The sequence below is a fragment of the Castor canadensis genome, chromosome 16 (genome assembly GCF_047511655.1).
Source record: "Castor canadensis chromosome 16, mCasCan1.hap1v2, whole genome shotgun sequence".
NCBI lineage: Eukaryota > Metazoa > Chordata > Mammalia > Rodentia > Castoridae > Castor > Castor canadensis.
The window spans coordinates 84,925,506-84,952,309 of NC_133401.1; the positions used below are offsets into that span (position 1 = coordinate 84,925,506).

General features: G+C 49.1%; 1 protein-coding gene across 4 annotated transcripts in view; it reads left to right on the forward strand.

Moving 5' to 3' along the window:
* The window catches only part of Dock2 (dedicator of cytokinesis 2), a 378,635-nt gene that overhangs the window by 294,738 nt on the left and 57,093 nt on the right, over nucleotides 1-26,804 (forward strand). For all 4 annotated transcript variants that reach the window (XM_020164385.2, XM_074057759.1, XM_074057758.1 and 1 more), the window contains 4 exons: nucleotides 1,036-1,130; nucleotides 10,973-11,051; nucleotides 19,136-19,236; nucleotides 19,328-19,386. In XM_020164385.2, the coding sequence (XP_020019974.2) occupies nucleotides 1,036-1,130; nucleotides 10,973-11,051; nucleotides 19,136-19,236; nucleotides 19,328-19,386 (334 nt within the window). The remainder of the gene's footprint in view (nucleotides 1-1,035; nucleotides 1,131-10,972; nucleotides 11,052-19,135; nucleotides 19,237-19,327; nucleotides 19,387-26,804) is intronic.

Genomic DNA, 26,804 nt, shown 5'->3' on the forward strand with positions numbered 1-26,804 from the left:
CACCTAGCCAAGCATTAATGGAAATTTGCGAGGCTCCAGGCTCTGTGCTAGGCAGCAGCACTTGGGGGACCCTGTGAGGAAGGTGTTGTCCTTATGCTGACGGGAAAGTGTTCTTAGTCTCACTGTCCTCAACCAAACACTCACGCATAACACACACGCACGCACACGCACGCACGCACACATGTATACCACACGTACACACAAAAACCCCACACAGCACACCCACATACACACACACAACCACACACATCACGCAATGCACACACGTGCACACACAGAGCCAATCTGCTTTTTATCGAACCTTGGGTTTCAGGTGAGATTACTTTGGACAGAGACTCCGCAGTTCAAATGACTGGAAAGCCACTGCTTACAGAGAGAATTCCTGGGGCCTCACTGGATTTCAAACCTTGCCCAGAGCGTCCATGTGGCATGGCGCCCCTGCTTCCGCTCAGGAGGGTCTCTGTGCTAGGATCCTGTCTTTACTGACTGGGTTTGTTTTCATTTGTCCTCTGCAGTGATGGACTAAGCTTGGCCCACTGCACACTCTGATGGAGTGCACTTATGTACACTTTGGGCCTCGGCAAAGGCGAGGGGGAGCCCTCAGGACTGTCCTTCCCCTAACCTGTGTGTGTGAAGAGTCAGCTGTGTTTACTGCACTGCTAATTAGAAGTTCATTTAAATGATGGTTTGTTTGCTCAGTGACCTGAGATGTTGTCCTATAGCGTTGATTATTTTCTTCTCAAATACACATTTGGGGGGGTGATTATAAAATCGCCACATCAACAAATGCATTTACTTCTTTATTCTCAAAGGCGCCTTGAGAGCATCTGCCCGGTCCATATCCACAGTCATATCCACAGTTCACTGGCAGCAAATTCACTGGAATGACTTCCATGGAATTACTTAGTGAGAACCCAGGCCCCTGTCCCCTGTCCCTTTAAAAAGAAAGAAGGAAGCATTTCTAAACTGACAAGATCAGGGCGCTGGCAGGCAGTTCCCACGGCACAAGGTGATAGGCGTCTTTTGCTATTGCAGGACTTCTTGATGGAGACTTTCATCATGTTTAAAGACCTCATCGGGAAGAACGTGTACCCTGGGGACTGGATAGCGATGAGTATGGTCCAGAACAGGTGAGTGGTCACGCACTTCCAAAAGTCACTGCCACAGGAACAAGGTGGTGTTTACAAACCCTTTCTACAGGTAAGCCCAGGGAAAAACTCATTCCAATCTTGAAGGGACTCAAAGTCTCCCTACCCTGTGCTTTCTTCAAGTCCCAGATAAAACATCACACTTTGGGGGACTGGGGATATGGCTCAAGTGCTCAAGTACCTGTCTAGCAAGTATGAAGCCCCAACTTCAAACCTCTGACCCCACCCAAAAAAAAATTAATTAATTTTTAAGAATCAGATTTTGGGAAGCCTTTCCTAAACTCTCAAGATGGGAGTGCTTAGGACAACATTTAACTAAATGTTTAATGCATATTCTATGTCACATGATTAAAAATGTTGAGAAAACCCCGCCTTGGGACATCCGTGCTCAGGTTTCCATGCAGCAGGACTGCTCAGAGATTTTAATAAGTAATTGCAATGCATTTTGCAGATGACTCTGCCTTTCAGATCGCTTGGTGAGCGGTTGGCGCATCTGTGTGCAGACATAATGGCTACTGACATCTCATAGAACATCAGTGAAACCCAGGGATAATCCCGACTCCACGTAGACATGAGACAGAAGTGCTGATAAACAATTTAAGTCTTACTGCCCCATCTCTGACAGCATTTCACCAAGTAAAATCCACACCACAGCCCTCGGTGGTATTCTCTGAGATTCCTTTTCTCTATTACTCTGGTTCCCAGTGTCTCGCTCATGCCCTGACTCTCCCAGTCTCAGGTCCTAACCAGGACTGCCTTTCACCAGGGCCTCTGGGCCTCTCTCTTCCTCTCTCTCTCCCCTTCCTTTGGCTTCTCATGTTTGTTTTAGGTCCTTTCCATGGAAATCTTCACCTCACACAGATGTCTACTTTTGTCTCTATACCTATTGCCTTTGTTCTACATCACAAAAGCCAAGACTGGCTGGCAAAGACAGAAATACCCTTTCAGGATGGAAGAAGTGGGGAGAGGAACAGGCAGAATTCTCTTTAGTGGCAGGGCAGAGGGAAAACTACACACACTTGTGTATTGATGATTATGTCATGAATACAGTCTGAGAATTCCTCTTCTGTAGGCCTCAGGGCTCATTCCATCCTCACTGACCTCTGTCACTGACCTGTCAGTCATCTGATGCGCTCTGGAAGCCAGCCAGCCCAGCAGGTGACATCTTAGACACTCTGACCAGCAGTGCTCTTGGGCCTGCTTTAGGGACTGGATGAGGGGTGGAGAGGTCATGAGGCAGAAGGAGGCCTCTGTCTGTGCATCTCTGCTTATGGTGGGAAGAGGAGGAGAAGCCCCAGGACTCTGTCAGAGCAAATCCTCAGCCTGGGCTCGCCCTGCCTAACTCTCCTGCAGCATCAGCCAGGCGGGAGGCTGACTTTTGCAATGATTGTCATGCTGGTGGGAATGAGGCCATGGCGTGGGTCACAGGCAGGCCCCTCCCTGACCCTTATGTCTGGGCCTGAGCCCTGTACAGGTGCATGGAACCCCACACTCTCAAGAGCCCCACGCTTGGTTTAAGGCACTGGTGCCATCTCATAGGTCTTAATAATTTGGGTCAACGGAATTCATATTAGCAAGGAGCCCACAAACTTACGTCACCGGTCAGTTACCTCCTTCCCTGCACATGGGCCCTTCCCTGTCACCAGCTGGTGGATGATGTCTTTGGTTCTGCCAAGTGACACAAAGCACCCAGGAGGTGTAGCTATGGTCATTGTCTTCGTGCCCTGTATTTGAGGTACACCACCTGTCCTCTGTCACCTGCTCTTCCATCCTTCTGTGACTCTGCATAACCACAGCTCTGCCTGGGGGCCTTGCCTCCTCCTAGACTGGACACCCGTGGCAGTGCCCTGTGAAAGCTGGGCTGTGTGATCCTTACTTGGGGATCCTTCTAGGGCTCCCCATGGCAAGAGAATCTGTTCCCTCCTCTGGGTTTGCATGTGTGCTGATGAGAGCACTGACACCACTGCCTTGGTTGTTTCTCCATGACTATCCCCACTAGAGAGTGGGGTTTGTGAGGGGAAGCTCTCTGTCCAATTTATGTCTGTGTTTGTAGCTGCTGGTACAGACTGTGACGTTCAGAAATATGTGCAGTGAACTCTGTGTATCTAAAAGGGAGCTTTTGACTGAGATTTTTAAATAATTCAAAGTTGCCTAAGTAGAAAGAATTTATTGCTTCAAATTACTGGAAAAGCTCTGAGGTGTGGCCTCAGGCATGGATGTATCCAGGTGCTCAAAAATGATGCAAAGAATCAATGTCTTTGTTTCTGCTTTTTCTCTCTGTTGACTTCATTCTCAATCAGCTGCTCTTTTTTTTTTATTGTTTTTGGTTTTAGTTTGAGGTGTTTTTTTTTTTTTGAGATATTGGAGCCTCAGGGCCTCTCACTTGCTAGGCAGGTGCTCTACCCCTTGAGCCACCCTCCCCGCGCGTTTGCTTTAGTTATTTTGTTGATGGGGTCCCACATTTTTTACCTGGGCCAGCAACCTGGACAGCGATTCTCCCACCTATGCATCCTGTGTAACTGGGATCACAGACACCAGCCACTATGCCTGGCTTAATGAAGGAGATGGAGTCTCACTAACTTTTTGGCTGGGCTGACCTCAAACCTGGATCCTCCCCATCTCTGCCTTCTAAGTAGCTGGGATTTCAGACTTCAGCCACCTGCCTGGCTAGGGTCTAAATTTCTAAGGAACCCAAGAAAGTGGAACTGCCACCTAAGCGGAACTGCTTGTATCTCAGAAGGATCAGCTGAGCACTTGCCTTTATGTTTAAGTTTTAAAGCATTTCTCAGCAGCACAGCGTGGGCTTACACCGCTGGCTCTGTCTCCTTCTCTTCCACAGGAAGTCATAACCTCCTGGAACGCCAGGGCCCCAGCCTGGCAGACGAGGCTGGCAATGGTCCATTCTGTAGTTCTTTCTTCTTGGTTGGTGGGGTGGGCTGAGTTGTTTCTTAGCATGGTAGGAAGAGCTCAACAGCTGGGAGCAGTGCTTTTGACATCACATTACTGTCACTGTCACCGGGGCTGACAGCAGACTTGGGCTTGGACTCAAGAAGCAAGTGCTAATGTCAACACCCCCCGCCAACGCTATGTTCTGTCCTTGCAGGACTTGCCTTAGTTTGTGGATTTCCTTCATCTTCTGGCCGCTAGGATCCCTGACACTTAGGGAGCCGTTGCAGTCCTTCTGCTGCGTTTACCTTTGGTGTGCTGTTATGACAGCTAGCATTTATTATGTGCCGAGATCCATCAGTGTTGCAAACACTCTGTGTGCATTGGCTCACTTAATCCTCACAGAGCCTTTGCCATGTGGAGCTGTCATGATGCACAGATCATATAAGAGGAGGCTGAGGCACAGAATCCATAAGTAACTGCTCAGTGCACCACTGGAAAGAAACAGAAAAGCCATTCCATCCAAGCCCAAGTTCTGGTGTTTTGGTTTTGGGGTATTTTTAGCAGTGCTGGGGATTAAACTCAGAGCCTCGTGCATGCTAGGCAAGTGCTAAACCACCTGAGCCATGTCCCCCAACCCCGAGCTCCTTTACCCTGTAAAATAGTGACACTTACAGTAGTAAGGCCATTGCACAGATATCCTAGCTGCAGCCCAGAGAAGGGGAATAGCCTGCCAAGGTCACACAGCTAGGTAGTGGAAGATTTCAACATAATGTAGACACAGAGCAGGTGCCATGATCTAACCTAGTATAGTGTCCTCCAAATATCCCATCAACTCAGTCACGTAGCCAAGACAAACTTCACTTGTCAGTGAGTCTGGCCTTACAACTAGTTTACTTCTCTTTCCTCTTTCTTAGTTTTCCTCTCTTCCTCCCTCCCTCCCTTCATCCTTCCTTTCTTCTTCCCCTCTTTTTTTAAATCTTTTTTTCTATGTTATAGTAATTTACTTACTTTTATAATTTTTCTCTTACCGCTTGTGACTTACATATGCATGAGTATGTGAATTAGTCATCCGTCATTTATTTTTCTGCTTGTTGGAGGGGAATCAGGTTTTCCAGATCTGAATGTCTCCCCAGCTGTGCACTGTCTGTGCACGCAGACGAATGACACATCTACTGTAAGAAACACTTCCTGGTATAGCTCTTTTCTTTCTGATAAGATCTGATTTACGTGACATGGTTAATTTTAAAATGATTGAGTTCTTTATAAGGTTGTAAATTAACAAAATTATACCTAGGAACCTCTTTCTCTCCTCTTCCATGTGTGCCTTGATCTGGAATTCTGTTTCAAGAAGGCTCGGGGATTTATAAACATCCCTCAAGCTTCTCTTATATGCAGTCAACCAACTAATATTGACTGAATGTCTAGGGCTCCAGGAAGTGGACAGGTTATTCAGCTATTGTCCCAGAAAGCAGAGGGTTTCTGCCTAGTCAGGGAGACCAGAAATATGCGTACAGAAATATGGCCAAGTGCCACGAGTTCAGAACCCAGCACTAGCCCAGAGCAAGCAAAGGAAGGTCAAATGAGGTCTAAATCCTGTCTCTACCATTGAGTAACTATATGACCTTGAGTTACTCAACCACTCAGGACTCAGGGAGACAGCACTAGCACAAAGGTCCCTATCACGAAGGATTTTGAGGGGGACTAAAATAAGATGATAATAGGCATAAAGTAGTTAGAACAGGGTTGGCACACAGCAAGCACTTCATAAACATTAGCTAGGACTTTTATTTTTACATTCCTATGGTCTGGACATATCTGAAGAAATCTTTCATGGAACAGACAGATCTAGGTTGGCTCCTGTCCGTACCATGTTTTGAAGTCTAATATGGTCTCAAGCACAGATTTGCCACATGGTAGGATCACAGCAGCTGACCCTGGGCAGTTGGGCTGGGCAGTGCTCAGCAGTGATATCGTGGTTCCATGAGTGTCCCCACCAATCAGCACCTTTAGGTGTAGCCACTCTTCCATTTTGGAGTCCCCACCTCTTCCAATCGACATCAACCAGAGAGAGAAGGGGAGAGGCAGAGGCAGAGAGAGACAGAGAGAAACTCTCTTCATGGCTCTTTTACCCAACCCAACGTGGAATGCACTGGCTTGGTGATTCCAGTTCCTGGGAGCCTGCTGCATCCCTAACTGAAATCCCATATTATTCAGGAAGTGTTGAGCACTTGGGGTGCTGTGTGCTGACTCTGAGCTGGAATCCTCTGCTTTGCTCTAACCTGTCAAGCTTTGCTTGGATTGTGAGCAGAGCAGCTTAAGTGTTCTGGAAAATGTATGTGTCAGGGTCTTTGGACCCCCAAGTCAACTCTAGAATTTCCGTCTTCACGAGTTTTACCAGGAGAATCAACTGTGTCCCATGAGCCACAGTGGGAGGGAATGACATTCAGTAGCTCTGCCCCCTTATTGAGTCTCCCAGAGGGTGTGCCCACCCCAGCTCCCTCATTTACTCACATCATCCACCCTGTGTGTGTGGACACCCATGGGCCTGGACCTCAGACCCTCCTGCTCCAAAGCAGGGCCGGTGACATGGTAGACACGATGAGAGCAGCGGTATTGAGGACCACCACATTCTGGGCTCTAGACGACATCTTCTTTGGTTCTCACACATGGCTCATCCCACACCCAGGACCACTGAGATTCCTGTAGGTCAAGGCCACAGTTCAGAGGGTGGGAAGTTCCCAGAGAAGGATTGTTCCAGCCCCCTGAAGAGCCATGCACATCAGCACCTGTGGCCGTTCCCAGGTGTGGACACATGTGTACAGCTCACACATGCTCACTCCTTCCTGTAACCAGGGTCTGTTCTGCAGCAAGTGAGGAAGCCAGGGGCCTGAGCCAGAGGCAGCAGAGAGGCCTCACACAGAGCAGCTTTCCAGACAGCAGCACAGGGTTGGCTCCTCCTTGCACCAGCTTCTTCCTACACACAAATGCTCACTTCTCTGTCTCCTTGCTCTGTTGCATGTGACTCTGGTTCCTTGTGGACTCATCGTTTCTACTTGGGACCCAGCTCCGCTGCGTTCTCCCTGGTCATCCTGCTCTTGGACTGCCCAGAAGAGCTTGATCTCCTCTGCAGGCTCGGGTGTCCCATTGGGCAGAACCAGCTGTGAGACCGCTGGACTCTGCAGGACTGGGTCGGGTCAAGTCAAGTGTTGGTCCTGGGCCCAGTCTGTGTGCAGGGTGACAGAATGACACAGAGGTGTGAGGGCAGCCTGTGTGTGCCAGGCACGCACATGACAAGACACACAGCAGGCAGTGGCCCGTGGCAGGCTGAGCGTCAAAGCAGCCAGCACATCTTCTGAGGAGCTGCAAAGTCTTTAGATAAAGACAAAGCTGAGACTGCACCTGGCTCTGCTGCTCCTTAGTCACGTGCAGAAGGGGAAATTATTTGATTTCCAAGGCTTGTTCTCTTCTGCAAAATGGCGCTAACAATAGGACCTTCCATGGTGTATGTAATTAAATGGGACAGGGTCTTCAGAGCACCCAGCACAGGGGCACAGGCACCAGGGCCACTGATACATCTATCTGCCGCTGCCATTGTCAGTAAGTAAGCTCACAGCTGAGCTCACACAGCCAGAGACTTCCTTGTTACTGAATAGCATGGTGGGTCCACACCTGTACCCTAAAAGAAATGTTCATTCATTTAAATCTGGTTCCACACATAGCGACTGGGTCATGGGGAAACTTACCCACGTCTCTAAGATGGCAGCAATATATCTAGTTCTTATAGGTACATATCTAGACTTAGCGGGAGGGAGGGAGAGTGGGAGGGGGTGAAAGAGAAAGAAAGAGGGAAAGAGAGAAGGAGGAGGAGGAAGAAGAGAAAAGGAAAAGGAGTGAAGGAGGGAAGAAGAGAGGGAGGAAGGAAGGGAGGATGGATGGATTGGAGAAGGATGGATTAGGGAAGGGAGGGAGGAAAGAAGGGAGAGAGGGAAGGAGAGAAGACAGGAAGGGAGGAAGGAAGGGAGGAAGGGAGGAAGGAGGGAAGGGAGGAGGAAAGGGAGGAAGGAAGGAAGGGAAGAAGGAAGGGAGGGAGGAAGGAAAGGAGAAGGGAAGGGAGGATGGAAGAGAGGAAGGAAGGGAGGGAGGAGGGAAGGGAGGAAGGAAGGAAGGGAGGAAGGAAGGAGGGAAGAGAGGAAAGAAGGAAGGGAGGAAGGAAGGGAAGAGAAGGAAGAGAGGAAAGAAGGAAGGGAGGAAGGAAGGAAGGGAGGGAGGAAGGAAAGGAGGAAGGAAGAGAGGGAGGAAGGAAGGGAGGAAGAAAGGGAGGGAGGAGGGAAGAGAGAAAGGAAGGGAGGGAGGGAGGGAGGGAGGAGGGAAGAGAGGAAAGAAGAGAGGGAGGAAGGAAGGGAGGAAGGAAGGAGGGAAGAGAGGAAAGAAGGAAGGGAGGGAGGAAGGAAAGGAGGAAGGAAGAGAGGGAGGAAGGAAGGGAGGAAGAAAGGGAGGGAGGAAGGGAGGGAAGAGGGAAGAGAGGAAAGAAGAGAGGGAGGAAGGGAGGGAGGGAGGGAGGAAGGGAGGAAGGGAGGAAGGAAGGAAGGGAGGAAGGAAGGGAGGAAGGAAGGGAGGAAGGGAGGAAGGGAGGAAGGGAGGGAGGAAGGAAGGAGGGAAGAGAGGAAAGAAGGAAGGGAGGAAAGAAGAGAGGGAGGAAGGAAGGGAGGAAGGGAGGAAGGAAGGGAGGGAGGAAGGAAGCATGAACCCATGGGAAGCACACAACATGAGCCTGGCGCAGAGTTGGTGATGGTGACGTGGCTGTGATTGTTTTACTCTTTGCAGCCTAAGCGTGACACTTCGTGTCAGGACAAGAGTAAATAATGAACCTCGTTTCTCATAATTTGTGTCCATTGTTGAGAGCCGCAGAGAGATGGGTGTGTTTTCATCTCAACCCACTTCATCATATGAGGACTTAGGTTTAAGAACAATTATTTTTAAAAGAAGAAGAGCAAAAGAGAAGGAAGAAGCCTTACTTTCCCCAACTCAGACATGACACTGTGGTTCAGCACCATTCTGATTCTTTGGGAGCATCCAGAAGAGGGAAGACAAAGACACTTGCTTCCTGCACCCTAACAGCCACCCTTGCCCGTGTCAGCGTGGGGCTGACCACTCCCTATAGCTGCAGTGGCCACTGGCAGGTAGAGGGTGACAAATTTAGGGGGATAATGGAAATAATGACTGTCCCTCAAACTACTGATCACTTTGATGTCGTGAGAATGCAGACGCCCTCGCTGGTATCATGTCTTAGATCCTGAGATGTTTACAAACAATCTGACAGCCACTCAGTGCATTTCCATCTGGGGAATCAGCAACTAGTCTTTAGGAGAAAATAGAGACGTTGTTTCAAAGGCATATTAGCAAATGGCAAAACCAAAGAAATCTCACTTTTTGACAGCCTGATGGAGTGGTGGCTTTGTGGGATTTTCCTTTCTATCTTTGGCTTTTCCACAGAAGTTTCAGATGCCTGTTGGGGTATCTGAAACCAAGTAGGGATAAGAGTAGAGATCCAGAATACAAGCTGGAGTTCACAGGAGAGGCCACAGGTGGAGGTACAAACCTAGGAGTCAGAGGCATATGGATTAGTTGTCACATAACAGGAGTGAGTCCCTGATCCCCAGGAAGTGCAGTGTGATGGAGGAGACAGTTGTTACTGCACCATGATGGACTCTGGCAAAGGAAACTGCAGTGAGCCTCCTCTGGGGCGCACAGAGATGTAGCCAGCCATGCCCTGAAGGAGCTCAGAGTCTAAAAGAGGAGGCTCGTATCTAGAATACGAAGCCCGCTAACAAAGAGGGGCACAGGAAGTAACCGCTGGGACTGGGCGGGGGGGCAGTCATGGCAGAAGTGAATGAGGAAGGCTCATTCTTCAGGAGGCTCTTGATACAGACCATGAAGGGCAAGCAGAACCTAGACTTCAAGAGGTTAGGAATAGGGCATTGTACCAAAAGAAAGTACGTAGCCAAGTAAGACCAGTCTTGGGCTTGGCAAGGAGCAAAGGGAGAACAGGGTGGCCAGGGAGACCTTGAAGGACAAAGATGATTTGACAACAGTTTCCATAATGTGCAGTGAGAAAAGCATTTGACCAGCGTGAGACTTGGAGGAGAGGCTGGAAAAGAGGTGCTTACAATGTATCCACATGTAAGTGAATGTGAAAACGATAAAATAAAAGGAGAAAGAAAAAACAAACAAACAGAAGAGGTGCTTACAGCATCTCAAGGCTTTCACAGAAGAATCCTCCCTGGAACACGGTTTGCAGCAGAAAAAGCTGAGAAACCACAAAAACACTCATCAATGAGAAAATAATTAGATAAACTGATACGTCCATGTGGTGCGATGCTCTTTGGTAATTAAAAATGATGGTGCATAGCTGCATCCATCGCCAAGAAAGCATCACACAGCCTATTACTGAAATAGACAAGTCATGAAGCAGCGTTGACCGTGGAAGGCCATTTATTGATACGATAGCCTTAAGATCACGCGTGTCTGGGACATCTTTGAAATTAATGCTCACCAAAATGTGGATGACTTTCCTCCAGACAAGGGGATCTGGTGGGGTGGTGTTTGTGTTTGTTTGGGAAGGGGTGACTTCTCTTTTTGGCTCTTTTTTGGATAGCATGAATTTGCTGCTTATTTGTCTACTCTCTTGACCATAAGACAATGCAAAATTTCAAAGGGAAGTCAAGTGAACAGTTCTTGATTCTTGCAAGGCAGACAGGATCCCAGGTCTTAAATGTTGTCAGGTAGCCACTAGCAGTGGTTGTCATTTGCAAATCAGCCTTTGGTCTTTGAACCTCTCCTTGGGAATGGGTGAAGGAATTTTGGTCCAGCACAGAGGGGAGGGACGTCTGAGGGAACATGGTGGGATATTCGAGTAACTTTCTCCCCTCTTCCAGGGTCTTCCTGAGAGCTATCAACAAGTTCGCAGAAACCATGAACCAGAAGTTTCTGGAACACATGAACTTTGAGTTTCAGGTGAGTGCAAAGCTGCCCACGGCTGCTCTGGCTGACCATTCCAAAATACATCACCTGCAGCCTGTGGAAGCTTGTCTGTGTCTCTGTGCGTGCCCACAGCAGGGGTGGATGGGCTTTGCAACTGAGGTCTCGGTTGACTTGTCACCAACTGAGCCACCTGTGCAGCTTGACCCCATGATTCCTGACCTGGAGACTCACACCACTGACTCTCAACAGACGGCACCTCCTTCAGATGCAACACAGTGGAGGACACAGATGTTACTACACCACGATGGACTCTGGCACCCGTGCGCTCCCGGGAGCAGCCAGTCACAGATACTGAAATATGGTTTACAGTAAATATACATCATAAGAATATACCCAAGGCTTCCCGATTCCTGTGGGAGTCATTTTTACTGCTCAGCTAAGGCTCAGGGCCTCTGAGCCACTCATGGGCCCAAAGGAAGGAACCAGAATCAACCAGAGTGACACACCTGCTCCAGGTCCAGGCCCAAAATGAACCAACTCTTCAAAGCCTGGTGGCAAAAGCCAGGTGGCTGCCTGTGGCTAAGGTGTGAGAGAGAAGGACCCCAAAGTTAACCCTCTCTGGGGAACTCCCTAACCCCCAGATCTCTTCTAGTGGAAACATAAGGAGCAGAACCTACTGGATCCAGTGAACCAAGCCCATGGCCTTTTCTGCCGCCCATCCTAGTGCTCAGATCCTATCTGGAGTCTGACCTGTCACCATAAAGCAGCATCACACAAAGCCTGGATGTCACCGTGCCTCAGTCAAGCATCTATAAGCCACCAACACCTGCCCTCCTACTTCAGAGGGCACTGGACCTTGCCAAGGGGTTTGCTGGACAGGTTCAGGGGAAAGGTCTCACCAGCCTCCGTGCAAATGCTTCCTCCTCACGGAGGCCTCCCCTGCCTGGCTCCTCTCCACGCACCTGCTGACCCAATGGACGCAGGCATCCATCACCCACTGGCCTGCAGGAATGTCCTGTAGTATTACCTGTCCTGTGAGATCATCCTTATTAGTTTGTCACACGTGTGCTTTCTCTTTATTTCCTCTGATAAAATGTGAGCTTCGTGAGAGCAAAGACCTGGGGCTCACAGCCACCCTGTGCTCTGGCCCTGGCACACCGTAGGTCTCCCCACGGGGGGTGATGGCTGGATGAAGGCTGTAGCCTCCCCCTGTGAGGAGGGAACACTCAGTCATTGGACTGAAAGGATGGAAGTTATCTTTGAACAAAATTGACTTCAACTAATTCGCACTTAGGGAAACTGAGGCTGAATGCTCTGATAAAAAGAGCAACTGACAGCTGGGATTGCAGGATTTCAGTTCAAGGCCGGCCCAGGCTAAAAAAAAAAAAACCAGTGAGGCCCCCTCTCAAACAATAGCTGGGTGGGTGGCTCATGCCTGTCACCCCAGCTACATTGAAGGCTGAGATTGGGGACAGTTCTAGGCCAGGCAGGGCTAAAAAAGGTTGCAAGACCCATCTCAATGGGAAAAGCTAGGTGTGGTGGCTCATGCCTTTCATCCCAGTGATGGTGGTAAGCACACATAGGATCATGGACTCTCTCTCCAAAATAATCAGAGACAAAATGGCTGGAGGAGTGGCTCAAGAGCCACGGCCCCTCATGGAGCCTCTGCTCTTAGGACACAGGAGTGAGACTCAGAGGTGGTGAGAACTGGTCCTGATGTCAGATGGCACATGGGTACGGAGAGACTAGAATGCAGTCGTGGCTGAGGCCAGCACCCACACAGAGCCACGGCCACCTGCTAGGTACGGGTGTCCCTGCTGCCTTGGGCTGGCAGCTGGCAGGGTCTGGGGACAGTTTCTCCCTACACAACGCATCTTCGGCAGGGGAACAGAATGTGCCTCTTTGGCGATTTCAAATCAAGAGAAACGTGTGATCCCCTTCAAATGCCGCCTGGTTCCTGCAGGCGCAGGGATGGGTGAGCTCACATAAGCCACCGAGGCCACTGTTGTTCTGGAGGGACGGCTTGGGACCTTGAGAGTGGGCTTGGAGGCTCTAGCAGGGGAGCGCAGCTACTCGTGTACTCTTGACCGAAGAGCGGTCCTCTTGTATCGGGGTGGTCGTCCTCTTCCATGAGCACGCAGCTTCAGGAGGGGCACACATGGAGCAGTGAGGGAGGAAGGGGACACCCGCCTAGCCAGCCAGACCAGCTGAATCAACCCTGGCGATCAATGGGGTGACAGATGTCACAGCCAGATCACCTTCACATCCTCAGAGCGACGGCTTGGAACAGGGTACCAAGGGGCCAATGGAGTCAATGTTTGGGCCATGGAAAGGCAAACTGGTTTGTCCATCTCTTTCCATGGGCATCAGCAGATCCTCGGACCTGTCCTCCTGGCCACAGCTCCTCCATGGCCTTACAGGTACCTTCCAAGGGAATCTCAGCCTTCCCCCATCATGCCCTTCTCCTGAACGAAAATCTGAATCTGAGAGATGGCAAAGAATGGGGAATCGTACATAGAAAACTCAAGCGTCTGAGCTGTGTGACTTTAGGCAAATTCTACCTCTCTGAGCTCCAACTTCTTCAACGTTAAGTGAAGATGCTAATGGGAGGTCTGGTTGTGAGGATTCGGTGAACGAGTTCACACAGAGCTCTTAGAACGGGGCTGGGGACGATAGCAGGCACCTTTGAATGTTAACCCATTATAATATTAGTAATAATAACTTTCATTTTGATGATCCTGGCTGCGAGGGTGACTCGTGTCACTGCCTGATAAACAGGACGGCAGCATCTTTCCGACAGGGCCATCACAGGGTTCTGTAAAATGGAGAAGTGGCCAGCCACACAAAACGAAGTCAGTCTCTTCTAATGAGACTTTCCCAGACGTTTAGTGAGACGCACCGGGGACGAGGCCATTTTTCAGTTCTTATCTCTGTTCCCCGACTGCCTCCCCATGTGAGGATGGATTTGCTCTCTGTCCCCTGCCTGGAACACGCCTTGTCTCCTTCTTCTGCTTCATTAATTATGCATTTAACATCAGCCGGGGCAGCATCTGTCACCGTCACCGGGGGCTGGCAGCGGCTGTCGGAGGAGGGGCAGGGCAGTGACGTGAGTCCTAATGTCCCTTCTGAGGCTGTGGCTTTGTGGATCACAGGGTAGAGAGCCAGAAGCACCCACTCTGTGGGTGGCAGAGACGGTTTTCTGCTTGGTGCTGAAGTCACCGCCATCCCCAGGGCCTGTTCTGGATGCTGGGCTTTGGTGCTCACATCCGGGAGAGGACTTCGGAGTCACCTCGGCAGAGCCCAGGAGTTCCAGGGCAAAGTAGAACACTCCTCCTGGGGCTTGAACCCCTGCCCTCTGAGTTCATGTGCTGGAAGTTTAGTCCCCAGTGCAGCCGTGATGAGGGAGGTCATTACGAGGTGATTAAGTCACCAGGGCTCTGCAGCCAGAAGGTCTCACCAGATGGGAGACTCCTGATGTTGCCAGACTCCAGATGTAAGGAACACATTTCTGTTCTTCATAACTTACCCAGTTTCAGGCGTTCTGTTACAGCAGCAGAAGAGGGGCAAAGACAATGGCTCTGCTCTCAAGGATCTTGGAGTCTTGACAGAACACTACGTAAATCCGTCTTCTGGCATCCCAGCTTTTGAAGGTGGCAGTGAGCCCTCAGTGGGCATTTACTGAGGACATTTGGGTCCTCGTCATGCTCATGTTAGATTGGGATATGCCCATTTCACTGTGAGTAAACTGAGCTCCAGAAAAGCGGCTGACTTTCTGCTAAAGTCACCTGAGCCTAAGGGGGGGCCTCTGGGGTTCAGCGTCGGGCTTGTGTGCAGAGCTCACAGCCCTTCTGTGCTTGGAGTCTGGGCTCTGGGGAGACGGCTGTGTCACAGGCTGGTCATCAGGTCAGTCTCCCACTCGGCTCTGGTGGGATCCGCCCTGCTTAGGTCTCCAGGCATTTTGAGAAAAGCTTCTGGACACCAACCCAACTTGACCTCCTTTTCCAACCTGCACTGGAGAGTTGTGGGACAGCTTGAAAATGCAACCAGTGATGGCAAATTACATTTTAAAAGATGAGGGAGAGATACCCGGAAGGAGTGGCAGTCACCTGAGCCTTGACAAAGCCCAGTGCAACCCCAGAGGCCACAGGTCACGGAGCCTCACGGGGCCCCAGACAACCTCAGGTCTGATTTTCCTGAGTCCACCCCGGGTTCAACAGCGATCCCAGATGTCTTGGCCTCACAGAGGGGAACAGGCTGATTGCAGTTCAGTGACACGTGTGCCAGGGTCTTTTTTAAAATTTTAATCGTGATTTGGGGCAAACAATAATTCAAATCATTGACAGGGAACTGTACAGGATCAAAAATCCTCCATCTCTCTGATGTAAAGACTGTAAAACATTGGATTAACCAGCGGACACCTTACCCAACAACCAAAGCTAAGGGAAATGAAGAAGAAGAGGGGTGTTAGCAGAAGAGCAGGGTTTCAAGAATGCAAGTCCTATTAGCCTCCCTGAAGGCCTGGATCTGTGCAGCTACTGAAAGAAAGCAAGGGAATAATTTCTACCACTGGACAAGGCATTTGGGACAAGACCCCCCCCAAAAGCACAGGCAGTAAAAGCAAAAATAGACAAATGGAAGTATATCAACCCAAGAAGCTTCTGCACAGCAAAGGAAGGAATAACCAGAGTGCAGAGACAACCTTCAAACCGAGAGTCATGCAGCAAACCACACTCCAGACAAGGGGTTAACGTCCAGAATACATGTGGAGCTCAAACAACCCAATTAACCCCCCTAAAAAAAGTAATCCAAATTACAAATGGGCAAAAGACTTGACTAGACATTTCTCAAAGAAGAAATACAAATGGTATATGAAAAAATGGTCTATATTACTTAGGATCAAAGAAATGCAAATCAAAATTACTACAAGGTATCTCTTCCCTCCTGTTAGAATGGCTAAAAGACAAAAGATGAGTGTTTGTGAGGGTTTGTGGGATTCCCATTGGTGGTGGGAATGTAAATGGTATGGTGATTAAGGAAAATAGTATGAGGTTCTTCAAAAAATTAAAGCTAGAACAACCATAGGATCCAGCAATTCTACAACTGGTCCACAGACTCAAAGAAAACCAGTAAGCCAAGAAATATCTGTACTCCCAATAGCCATGGTGTGGAACCAGTTTAAGTGTCCATCAGCAGAGGAAAGCATAAAGAAAACGTAACACACAACCACACACACACACACACACACACACACACACACACACACACAGACACGGGAATACCATGCAGCCGTAAAAAAGATAAAATCCTGTCTTTTTCAATAACATGGATAGATCTGGAAGACATTATGTAAAGTGAAATAAGTCAGATGCAGAAAGACAAATACTGTGTGACTTCCTTTACACGTGGAGGCAGAGGCGGCTGGGGGGAGAGGGTGATGGGGACAGGCGGTCAGTGGCTACAAAGTGACAGTCACACAGGAGGCATTCTGGTGTCCTGTTCCACAGCAGGAAGACTGTAGTGTGGTGCTGGCTGCTCAGGAGGTGACATGGCAGGACCTCTGTTCGGCCCCCTTGGCGCTGGAGTCTTGCCTCCAAAATAAAGAAAACCCGCTGTGTCTGCTGTGATGGACATGATGGACCTACTTTAGTTGGGATGTGTGGGGAACCTGCCTTTCCCAGGAAGTAACATTGGCGCTAACACCGCAAGACCGAGTAGGAGTTCACGAGGCGGAGTGTGCTCCTCTAGTCCTGGTAACCTCACCCTCTAGGTACTGTTACCCTCGTTCTCCCGATGAAGAACCAGAAGTGGGGTCACACGCCTACAGCAATGTAGCTAGCGACTGGGTCGGAACCCCGGAATGCATTCTGGCGTGACAGCATCTGTGAAAACAAACCACGATGACAACGGTGAGCCACAAAACCTGCTCAGACCCTGTGACTTCCCAATTCCAACTCCAGGGATGTGTGTGACAAATACAGTTTCTCATAAAGATGTTCGAACGAGGACATTGATGACTGCACTCTCGCTACAGGAGGACAGGAAACTGGTTAAAATTAAAGCAGTCTTTATACCAGAGGACCATGCAGCAGGAAAGGCGAACAAAGCGGATGTATTTGTGCTAATAGGAAACATTTGCAAGGTAGACTGGGAGGAGAAGAAAGAGGCGTACGGTGGCCTGTTTTAAGAGGTATCCACGCATCTGTGTACTAATGCGTAAAGATGTTTGAAAGACTCAGAAAAAACTCAAAAATTTTCTCCTGGGGAATTAGGCTGGGGTTCAAGACAGGATGAAAAACTAACTTTTTATCCTTGAATCTTTCCTGTCACTCAATGTTTTAAGCCATTTGTATATGACCGATACCTTTTGAGTTAATTAAAAATAACTAAATTCTCATTATGCCCACTAGCAATGTGACCTTGGGTGGTCATTTAACCGTGTGGTCCTTAGTGTTTATGGCTGGCTGGGAGTTGTGGTCTATGGTGAAGTGGGGTCTTTGGCTTGCTGCTCTCTGAAACTGGACCACAGCCCACGGAAGGCAATGCTCTGGACAGCAGTGATGATGACCTGAGCCGTGGCAGAGCTGTCTTGTTCCTACTCTTGGCCGTCTGGCCCGTGATGGACTTGTTTGAGTTAAAGATGAAAGGCTCTGCCCAGTGCAGCTCACACCTATAATCCTAGCTACTTAGGAGACTTGAGATCAGGAGGCTTGCAGTTCAAGGCCAGCCTGGAGAAATAGTTCAGCAGACCCTGTCTTCAAAATGACCAGAGCAAAATGGACTAGAGGCATGGACCAAGTGGTAGAGCGCCTCCCTTGTAAGTGCAAATCCCCGAGTTTAAACCCCAGGCCTACCAAAAAAATAAAAATAGAAAGTCTCTCTGGCAAGGTGACCTCTCTAGCAGCTGCTTCCTGTCCTCTTGCTATACAGGGCTGAAAGGGGCCTGAAAACGGGTCAGCGTTGTTCAGCAAGCTAGCCTCACCTGCTCCTTGCAGGACCTTGGCATCTTGCAATACTGGCCCTTAGGACCCAAATAGCTCCATTCTGTATTGGTTCTGGTACCAAAGAAACTGCAGGAATAACGTGAAGAGCAGCAATGGCTAATGAGTGCTTTGAGCTCCCTGTGATTCACGTCCTGAAAACACGCCATCTCCTGCCGTCCTTACTGCAGAGGCCTGCAGTGAGCCTGTCACCCCGATTTTGTGGACAGACCCACTGAGGCACCATAGCACCTGGATTTGGATCTGCATCTCTGGTCCGTGACTCATCTGTTTGAGCACTGGGCCTGTGCTGGGTCCTTCATCAGCTCTATCTCCCCACCACCAGGGAGTGGGTTCCACCGGTGGTTCCTCACATCCATCCCCAAGTACATATGAAATGGTGGCAAGCGGACACATCACCTCCTGTCACCTGGGCTGGCGGGGGGTCTAACCAATAGGAGCTGCGGGATACCCGAGTTCTTGTGAACACAGATTTCTAGCACCCCACCCACCTCCCAGGGGGTGAATCAGCAGGTCGGGGCGGTGGGGGGACCTGAGAGTTTGCATTTCTAACAAGTTCTAGTGATGTTGCTGCAGGTGTGGCAGCCCTACTTTGAAACTCCTGAACGAAGGAGAAAGAAAAGGCACAGTATGTCAGGGCAGGACGGATTGCAGGCTGGTCCTCTGAGCTGTCGGGTGAGTTAGGGAGGACTTCCAGAGAGGCTGCGAGTCTAGAACTGCCCTTATCCTCCCTCAACCTCTAATTTTAGGGCAGGAGCCAGCTCACCAGAGCTCCCAGTTGGGGTGAGTGATTTGCCTTTCAAAAGACAAAACACAACAACAACAAAAAAAGCACAACAGTAAGGGCAAAGAGCCAGCCCCACAAACCTCTTCCTCATCCACATCCTCATGTCAGACAGAGGACGTGGACAGTGCCTGGAGAAATCCATCCGCTGCCCTGGCTTTGGCCAAGGTGTTCATTCCAGAGCCAGTGCCGGTCAGGAAATTGCAGAGCATACAATTAAACTGATTCTGCCTCCATCCTCTGCCATCTTCATAAATTATTCACATTCCCCAGCATTTACTATGCCTTTACACTTCAGCCCCTCTCCATGACTGCTCTCTCCATTTCATTTGCAGCTATGGAACAACTATTTTCACCTGGCAGTGGCTTTTATCACCCAGGACTCGCTACAGCTGGAGCAATTCTCGCACGCCAAGTACAACAAAATCCTGAACAAGTAGGTTGAACTGCTGGATCTCCTTAAAAGGGAGGGGTTTCATGCGGTGCTTTGCAGTGAGGCTTGAACCCCACATTTTTGCTTCTCCTAGGTACGGGGACATGAGACGGCTGATTGGCTTCTCTATCCGGGATATGTGGTACAAGCTTGGTGAGTAGCCATTGTGTCCAAAAAGATGCAGCTGTATATACCAACTGCTTCCTGAAGACCATTGGTGAAAGGACAATCGGTTTCAGCAGCAGGAGATTGAAAATGCAGGGTAGCACCATGGGCACCTCAGTCCTTGGTTAGTGTCCCTCCACCCTCCAAGCAGAGGTGAATTTGCATCTGTGTGATGCTTCCATGAGGATAAGAAGACAAATTGGGACTTGCGAGAAGAAGGGACACTGTGGAAACTCACATCCTTATGCATTATAGGATTGCTTGCGATTGGTGAACCATCCTGCATCCTACTTCTTACCTGATGTGGTCCACAAAACACCTTCAACCTCATGGGGTTGCAACCTCATTGCTCTCTGGAAGATGACGGTCTTTTTAGCTGAAAGGTGACCCTAGAAGCTACCTCTGCCTCTGTGAACTACAGGAATCATATGTGGTTACCCAGGTGACACCTATAAAGGGAGGGATTGAAACAGGAAGATGTACTGACAGTCTAAGACAGGCTTGTGCTAAGGAGATCTTATTTAATCTTCACATCACCTCCTGTAAGATGGAAACTCTCCCCACTCCTTTTACTGACCAGGAAATTCAGAGAGGGAAATAACTTGCTGAGATAAGCAGCCAGAAGTCCTAGAGCTTGGTTTTCCTTCCTCAAGGACAGGTGCAATCAGCCTTGTCTATAGCCTAAATCCTGCTCCATAAATCTGTAGGGGATAAATAGATGGATGATTGGGTAGATGAATGGATAGATGGATAGATAGATGAGTGGGTAGATGAATGAATAGGTAGGTGGACGGGTAGATGGATGAATGAATGGATAGATGAATAGGTGGATAGGTAGATGAATGGGCGGGTGGATGGGTGGTGAATAGGTGGATAGATAGATGGATGGGTAGATGGATGGTGGGTAGATGGATGGGTGGATGGGTTAATGGATGGGTGAATGGGTGGACGGGTGGGTGGGTGGGTGGATGGATGGATAGATGGTGGGTAGATGGATGGGTGGATGGGTTAATGGATGGGTGGATGGGTGGACGGGTGGGTGGATGGATGGATGGATAGATGGTGGGTAGATGGATGGTGGGTAGACGGATGGGTGGATGGGTTAATGGATGGGTGGGTGGATGGGTGAATGGGTGGACGGGTGGGTGGGTGGGTGGATGGATGGATAGATGGTGGGTAGATGGATGGGTGGATGGATGGTTAGGTGGATGATGGATAGATAGATGGGTGGAAAGATACATGGATGGGTGAATGGGTGGGTGAGATAGATGGATGGGTGGGAAGATGGAAGGATGTGTGGAGGAGTGGGTAAATGGATGGATTAGTGAACAGCAAGAAGAATGAGGGTTTCCACCTCTGACTTTTGGGCTTCTTCCTTCCCTCTCTAGTGCCCAGTTGCTCTGCTTTGGGATTAGCTGTTGACCCTCTTCAGTGGAGGCATTTGTAGGGGCTGTGCCATCTCTTGGATTTAACCTTCATTACCACCTAGACACCACCTAGACTTTGCTTCCTGCCTCCCTCTCCATGTCTGCCGATCTCTGAATGGTTTTCTCGCGAGCGCTTGCTAGCCCTTTCCAGCAAGGTCCATCCATTGTGAGAGGAGCACAGCACAGTGGGTAGATTATTAGTCTGTGTCCTGTACTTGCTGGCAACATCAAACTCCAACTAAGAGTGTGCGCTGGACTACAGAGAGGTTGTGAGTTGGCTCATAAAGCCCACAGCAGAGCTGAGGACCCAGGTCCAGAACAGATTGCTGTGTCTCCTCTGCCTGGGCCTTGCTCTGTCATTTCCAAGCTATGAACCCTTAAACAAGGGGATCTAGCATCCCTGGTCAAGCAGAGGAAGCAACACCTTCTCTTGAGATACTTACGAGAATCATAGCACAATAACTGAGGCAAGGGAAGCACAGGGGCCACCATGCCCCTGGCCAAATCAAAACAGAACCTAACTGCCGTTCTGGCTGCTTCCTCATCAAAGTTGGGTGGGGCTCGGGTCACTGAGGCCTGCAGGGTGTGGTCTCAGCAGGCATGTGAAAGAGTGAGGCAGATGCTGTCAACATTTGGGGTAGGGTAATTTGTGGCTGTCCTGGATGCTGTAGGGTGTTGAGCCATCTCCCCACCTGCCCCGGCCTCTACGCTCTAAGATCCCATTAGCGCTCTCCCTAGCTACGACAATCGAAAAGAGTTTCCAGACAATCTCAAATGACCCTGGGAAGGGAGCTACCCTTATTTATTTATTAGAAGAGCATCTTACTCTAACTTTCATTTTTCTACTTTGGATAAGGACAGAAAATAACAAACAATTTCCATTTCATGTACTATTGTTTGGCAATAAGGATGCAAAAGCATATTGTAAGTACAGACATTCATGGGAGGAGAAGGGGGCCTGGGCCAAAGTGAAACAGACATGCTCCAGCCCAAAGCCATAGTGGCTGTCCCTGTCCCGCTGATTGCTGTCCTGCTGGAAGGCAAGCACTGTCACATCTTTGGTCTTTCAGAAGACCAAAATGGCCAGGAAACTGGTCATTTAATGCATTTTCCAGTTTGTGAATATTAATGATAACAAATTGAAAGATTTCAAAACATTGCAGTGACCAGTGGAAGAACAGGACCCAGATTCAATTCAAGATCCGATTTGCCTTAACACTCGCAGAGGCTGCTGAAGCTGTGCTGGGCCTCTTTTCCAACTCCACCCCGGCTTTGACAGAACTGCAGAACAGGGAACTGAGCTTTGATTCAAGCGGTTCCACAGCCAGCTCTTTTCTGAATGCCCTTCATCGAATTAGTTCGCACACAGGTTTTATTTAGGTATAGATTAAGTTTTGGCAGGCGTTCCTACATTGCCAATTATGCTGATGAATGAAAAGTTGTTACCAAATGCTGCACCTGCTTAGGATCACAGCACATCAGAGCTGGGAGGGACCCTGGAGATCACATTGTCCAGCATTTTTTAAACATTTATTTTTAGCTAAGGGCCAATAAAAAAATTCATGCTCCTTAAGTAAATCGGATGACACTAAGCCATTCTAATTGCGCCGAGCTAGAGGGCCTGTTACAATGACAGCTCTCACCTCTCCACGTGGACTCCTGATGGGTTGTGCAGTGGGGGGAGAGCAGGTCCTGGAGCTCTGCAGAGACTAGCTGGAAGCTACTGGTCTGGTCCAACCCATCATTTTACCAATGAGGAAACCCTGGGCCAGGGAGGAAAAAGAGTTTGCACAAGGTCAGTGTTGCGGGAGATCAGGCCCCAGGCCCAGGCTCCTGGGTTTCATAGGTCAGGTCCAGCCATTCACCCCAACAAGCCAAATACAGAGAAGAGTAACAGTGAAGGGCAGAGAAAGGAGGTTTATTATGTGACATGGGCTAGCGGAAGGGGGGAAGAAGAGAGGTAGCATTTCAACACTCCTGTCCCATATGGACACTCGCTTTAGGTTTAAACAGGAGGAGGAATTGGGGGTCAGAGGAGAGGTGTGTGTGGTTATTAAACAGTCCCAGTCACACCTGTGTTCCAGTAGGTGCCAGCCACAGTGGGCTGGTAGTTTAAGATTATAACAAGGGTGAGGAATTGTTACAGTAGGGGTCATTGCTGCCTCTCAAGTGGTCTTTGTCTCTTGTTCAGTCCTTTCCTGATGGCTGCAGATTGACTGCAGGAGAGAATGGCTCAGAGCAAAGGATACAGATACAAAATGGAGGCTGGGCTGCCAACCTTTTATTCCTGGGCCCAAGTAAGGAGTCAGAGCTCCTCAGCAAAAGCAGCATTGAAGTGCTTGTAAAGTCAGTAGTGGGTGGGAGGTTTTGCCCAAGCAGAGAAGCATGCTGACCAGAGTCCTTGTTCTGACACAGCACAGACACCTTGCTGCTCACACATACCTGCAAGACGCAATTAAAAAGTGTTTCTGTCAAGGTTTGGGGGCTGCAGGAAAGAGGCATGAGTTGGGGCTGCCCTCATCAGGGAAGGTGCTCACTGGAAAGACAGGGACCAGAACCATTCTAGGAGCTCGAGAGGCTGGCCTCCAGCTCTGTCTTCAGGATGCCCTCTTCCTGCACCACTCTGCTGAAGATCCAGCCTCCACAGGACCCCAGTCCATTGGTCCTCCTTGGGTGGCCTCTCAATATTCCCATGGAGCCTACATTTATGGAGAGTGACAGTTTCTCAGGATAACACTACTGGGAAGAGGAGTTTGGAAGACTCCAAACCAAAACTGTCCACTGAAGAAACAAGAACCGAAGGACACTCTGCACCAAGGACCACTCCCTCACTTCTTGGCCAGACTTCTGAGGAGGAAGAAGGCATATCAGCCTGATGTGGTGTCTGTCTAGCTTCAGCAGCTTCCACTCATTAGTGACATGGCTGCCTTCCTTCTCCTTCCTGTCTCTGTCAGGAATAAGAGAACGGAAAGCTGAGGCGGAGAGGCTGGGTGGTCCCCTCGTTGCAATACCGCCCTCTATGGGATGCTGGCATTAGTGCACTAATGAGGTTAGCGTAATAATCCACACTGGGACTTCGCACTGCATGCATTAGGGACCAATGTAGTGAGACCATTGTACTGGGTAATGACAGGCTTTGAAGAGCAGCTCATGGACTATCCAAGTGAGGGTGAAACTTGGAAGCTATCTGGGGCAGCCTTTGCTGGTCACCCATGCAATAGCTATTGTCCTCTTCTTCCTGCCTAACTGGACCCCGATTATTTTTTTCAAGATTGCAATTTGGTCAGTTAACAATGCCTTGTTGTAAATGGTGGTCCCATGACTCAGATCTGTCCTGTGAGAATTAGCAGAAACACACTTGCTGGGGATTCAGCAAAGGAATTTTTTCTCTAATTAAAAAATAGAAAGGCCAGGCAATGCTGGCACATGCCTAGAATCTCAGCAACTTGGGAGGCAGTTATAGGAGGATTGTCATTCAAGCCCAGCCCAGGCCCAAAAGCAAGAGTACATGTGAAAAACAAATTAAAATGCAAAAGGACTGGAGCCTAGCTCAGGTGACGGAGTGCTTGCCTAGCAAGCATGAAGCCCTGAGTTCAATCCCCAGTACCAGAGAGAGAGAGAGAAGAGAGATGGAGAAGTGATCGACTCAGTGAGCTCATCTATTGCCCATAGTCTTTCTGGAAAAACAACTAAGAGAACAAAAACTTGAAGCATGAGGTCAGAAGACGTGTTCGAGGATGGCAGAACAGCTCTGGACTGAGCGTCTTCTGACTTCTTGTTAAGGAAGAAAGTTAAAACTTCAATTTAGCCATGGTAACCAGATTTCTGTTACATCTCTAACTTATAAATCATTGAATTCCGCCCCTGGTTTTATAGAGAAAGTTACTGAGTGAGGCCCGGAGGAGCACAGGAACACTCTCAAGGTCAACAACAAACCATTGCTGAAGTTAAGGCGATAAGAACACTGACCCTTGACCTTGTCTCTTGACCCAAAGTCCAATGTTCTTACAAATTTTTTCCTAGAGTATGCAGAGTATTTTCAAAGGTTGTATAACAGCCAACTACCTGTGTTTCCCAAACACTACGGATAGCGAGTAAACCATCCTGCATGCTACTTTTGTCAATTTTGTGTCAATGCCAGAAGCCATCATCACCACCACCTTCTCATCAGGAAAGACTCGAGTGACCTTGTGATCATAAGACAGCTCATTGCAAGGCGGTAGTCTCAGGCTTGCAAATTATTTAACACTGTTCTGGGCAGAGTCCAGACATGTGTGTGTGTTGTGTGGTTCTGAGAGAGGAGGGGAGGGGTGGGCTGGGAGGTCTGGGGGGGAGGACAGCATGCTGTTGAAAAGTCACTGCTATTTGTGTTTTGGGACCCTGGGATGATCCCAAATATGTGTTTACCCCAATCCTACAGCATCATCACACTTGGTTTCTGCTTGGTATAAAGCAGTGCACATTTTGCTAAAATGACTTTGTACTTAACCCTCCCACATCTGCTTGGTTTCATGCTGGGCTGCTGTGTTAACAGTCGTCATGGGAAAGAAAGACACCTTCCAGAGTCTGGCCACATGTGTGCCGCTCCTGGCAGACCTGTGAGAACAATTGGGTTGTTCCTTTTTAAGTATCCCAAAAGTGCTGATGTGGTGCTCAGCACCAGGGGATGGTGGGATGATTAAGGAAAAATAAGGTCTGGTTCACATCCTGCAAGGAAGTCCCTACTGTCTGGTGGGACACTAGGAGCATTGCTGTTTAAAGGGAATGTGTGGTGGATACTAGATTGTCAAGAACCACAAGGATGACTACAGAAGGAAATGACTCCTGAATCAGAAACCAATGGATTGCCATGTGAGGACTGCAGGAAAAATGGGGGGACGGTGGATAATTCCAGGAGAGAAAAGGGCCTAAGCAAAGGTGCTTCCTAGGATTGGAGGAGAAGCTGTCGAGAGGGGATGGAGAATATTCATTCATTCATTCGTTTATCCATTTAACAGTAAATATTGAGCTCTGTGGTAGGCAGAAAAATTGCGGCCCAAAGATGTCTGCATCCTAATCCCCAGGACCTGGGGTTGATGTTGCTTACATGGAGAAGGGGGCTTTTGAGGTATGGTGATTAAGGATCCTGGGGAGGTAAGGGCATCTTGGGCTACCCATGCAGGCCCAGTGTGACTGTAACTGAAGAAGAGGCAGGAGAATCAGTCAAAGAGACATGAGGCAGTACTCATCTAGCCATAAGGATGGAGGTGGGAGGCCATGAGCCAAGAAAGGCAGGGAGCCTCTAGGTACTTGGAAATAGATGAAAAGATTCTTCTTGGTCCCCAGGCCAGCTCTCTGCTTTAAAAGTGAACAACAAATGGACCCACCAGCTCCACAGCTCCATTAGGAAAATCTCGACAGCTCCATTAGGTTGGCTGGTAGGCTGGTAGTTTTTCACATTGCTTTTTCCAGAACCTGAGATAGGGCTGAGCCCAAGTATTCACCACCATTTCCACCTTCACAGTCATCACCACCACCATTGTAATCATCACCACCACCATCACAGTCATCACCACCACCATTGTAGTCATCACCACCATCACAGTCATCACCACCACCATTGTAATCATCACCACCACCATCACAGTCACCACCACCATTGTAGTCATCACCACCATCACAGTCATCACCACCACCATTGTAGTCATCACCACCATCACAGTCACCACCACCATCACAGTCACCACGACCACCATTGTCACCATCAGTCATCACCACCATTATAATCATCACCACCATCATAGTTACCACCATCACCATAGTCACCACCCCATCACAGACTCCTGAGCACCCCAGTGTGCCAGACACTGCATCTGTGCCCTTATCTCTGCAATTCCATCAGGCAGACATTATTATTTCTGTTTTACAGAAGAGATCATAAGGCCTGGGGAGGTTGACTAAGAAGCTCACTGCCACACAGTCCTGTGGTAGAAGGGGTGG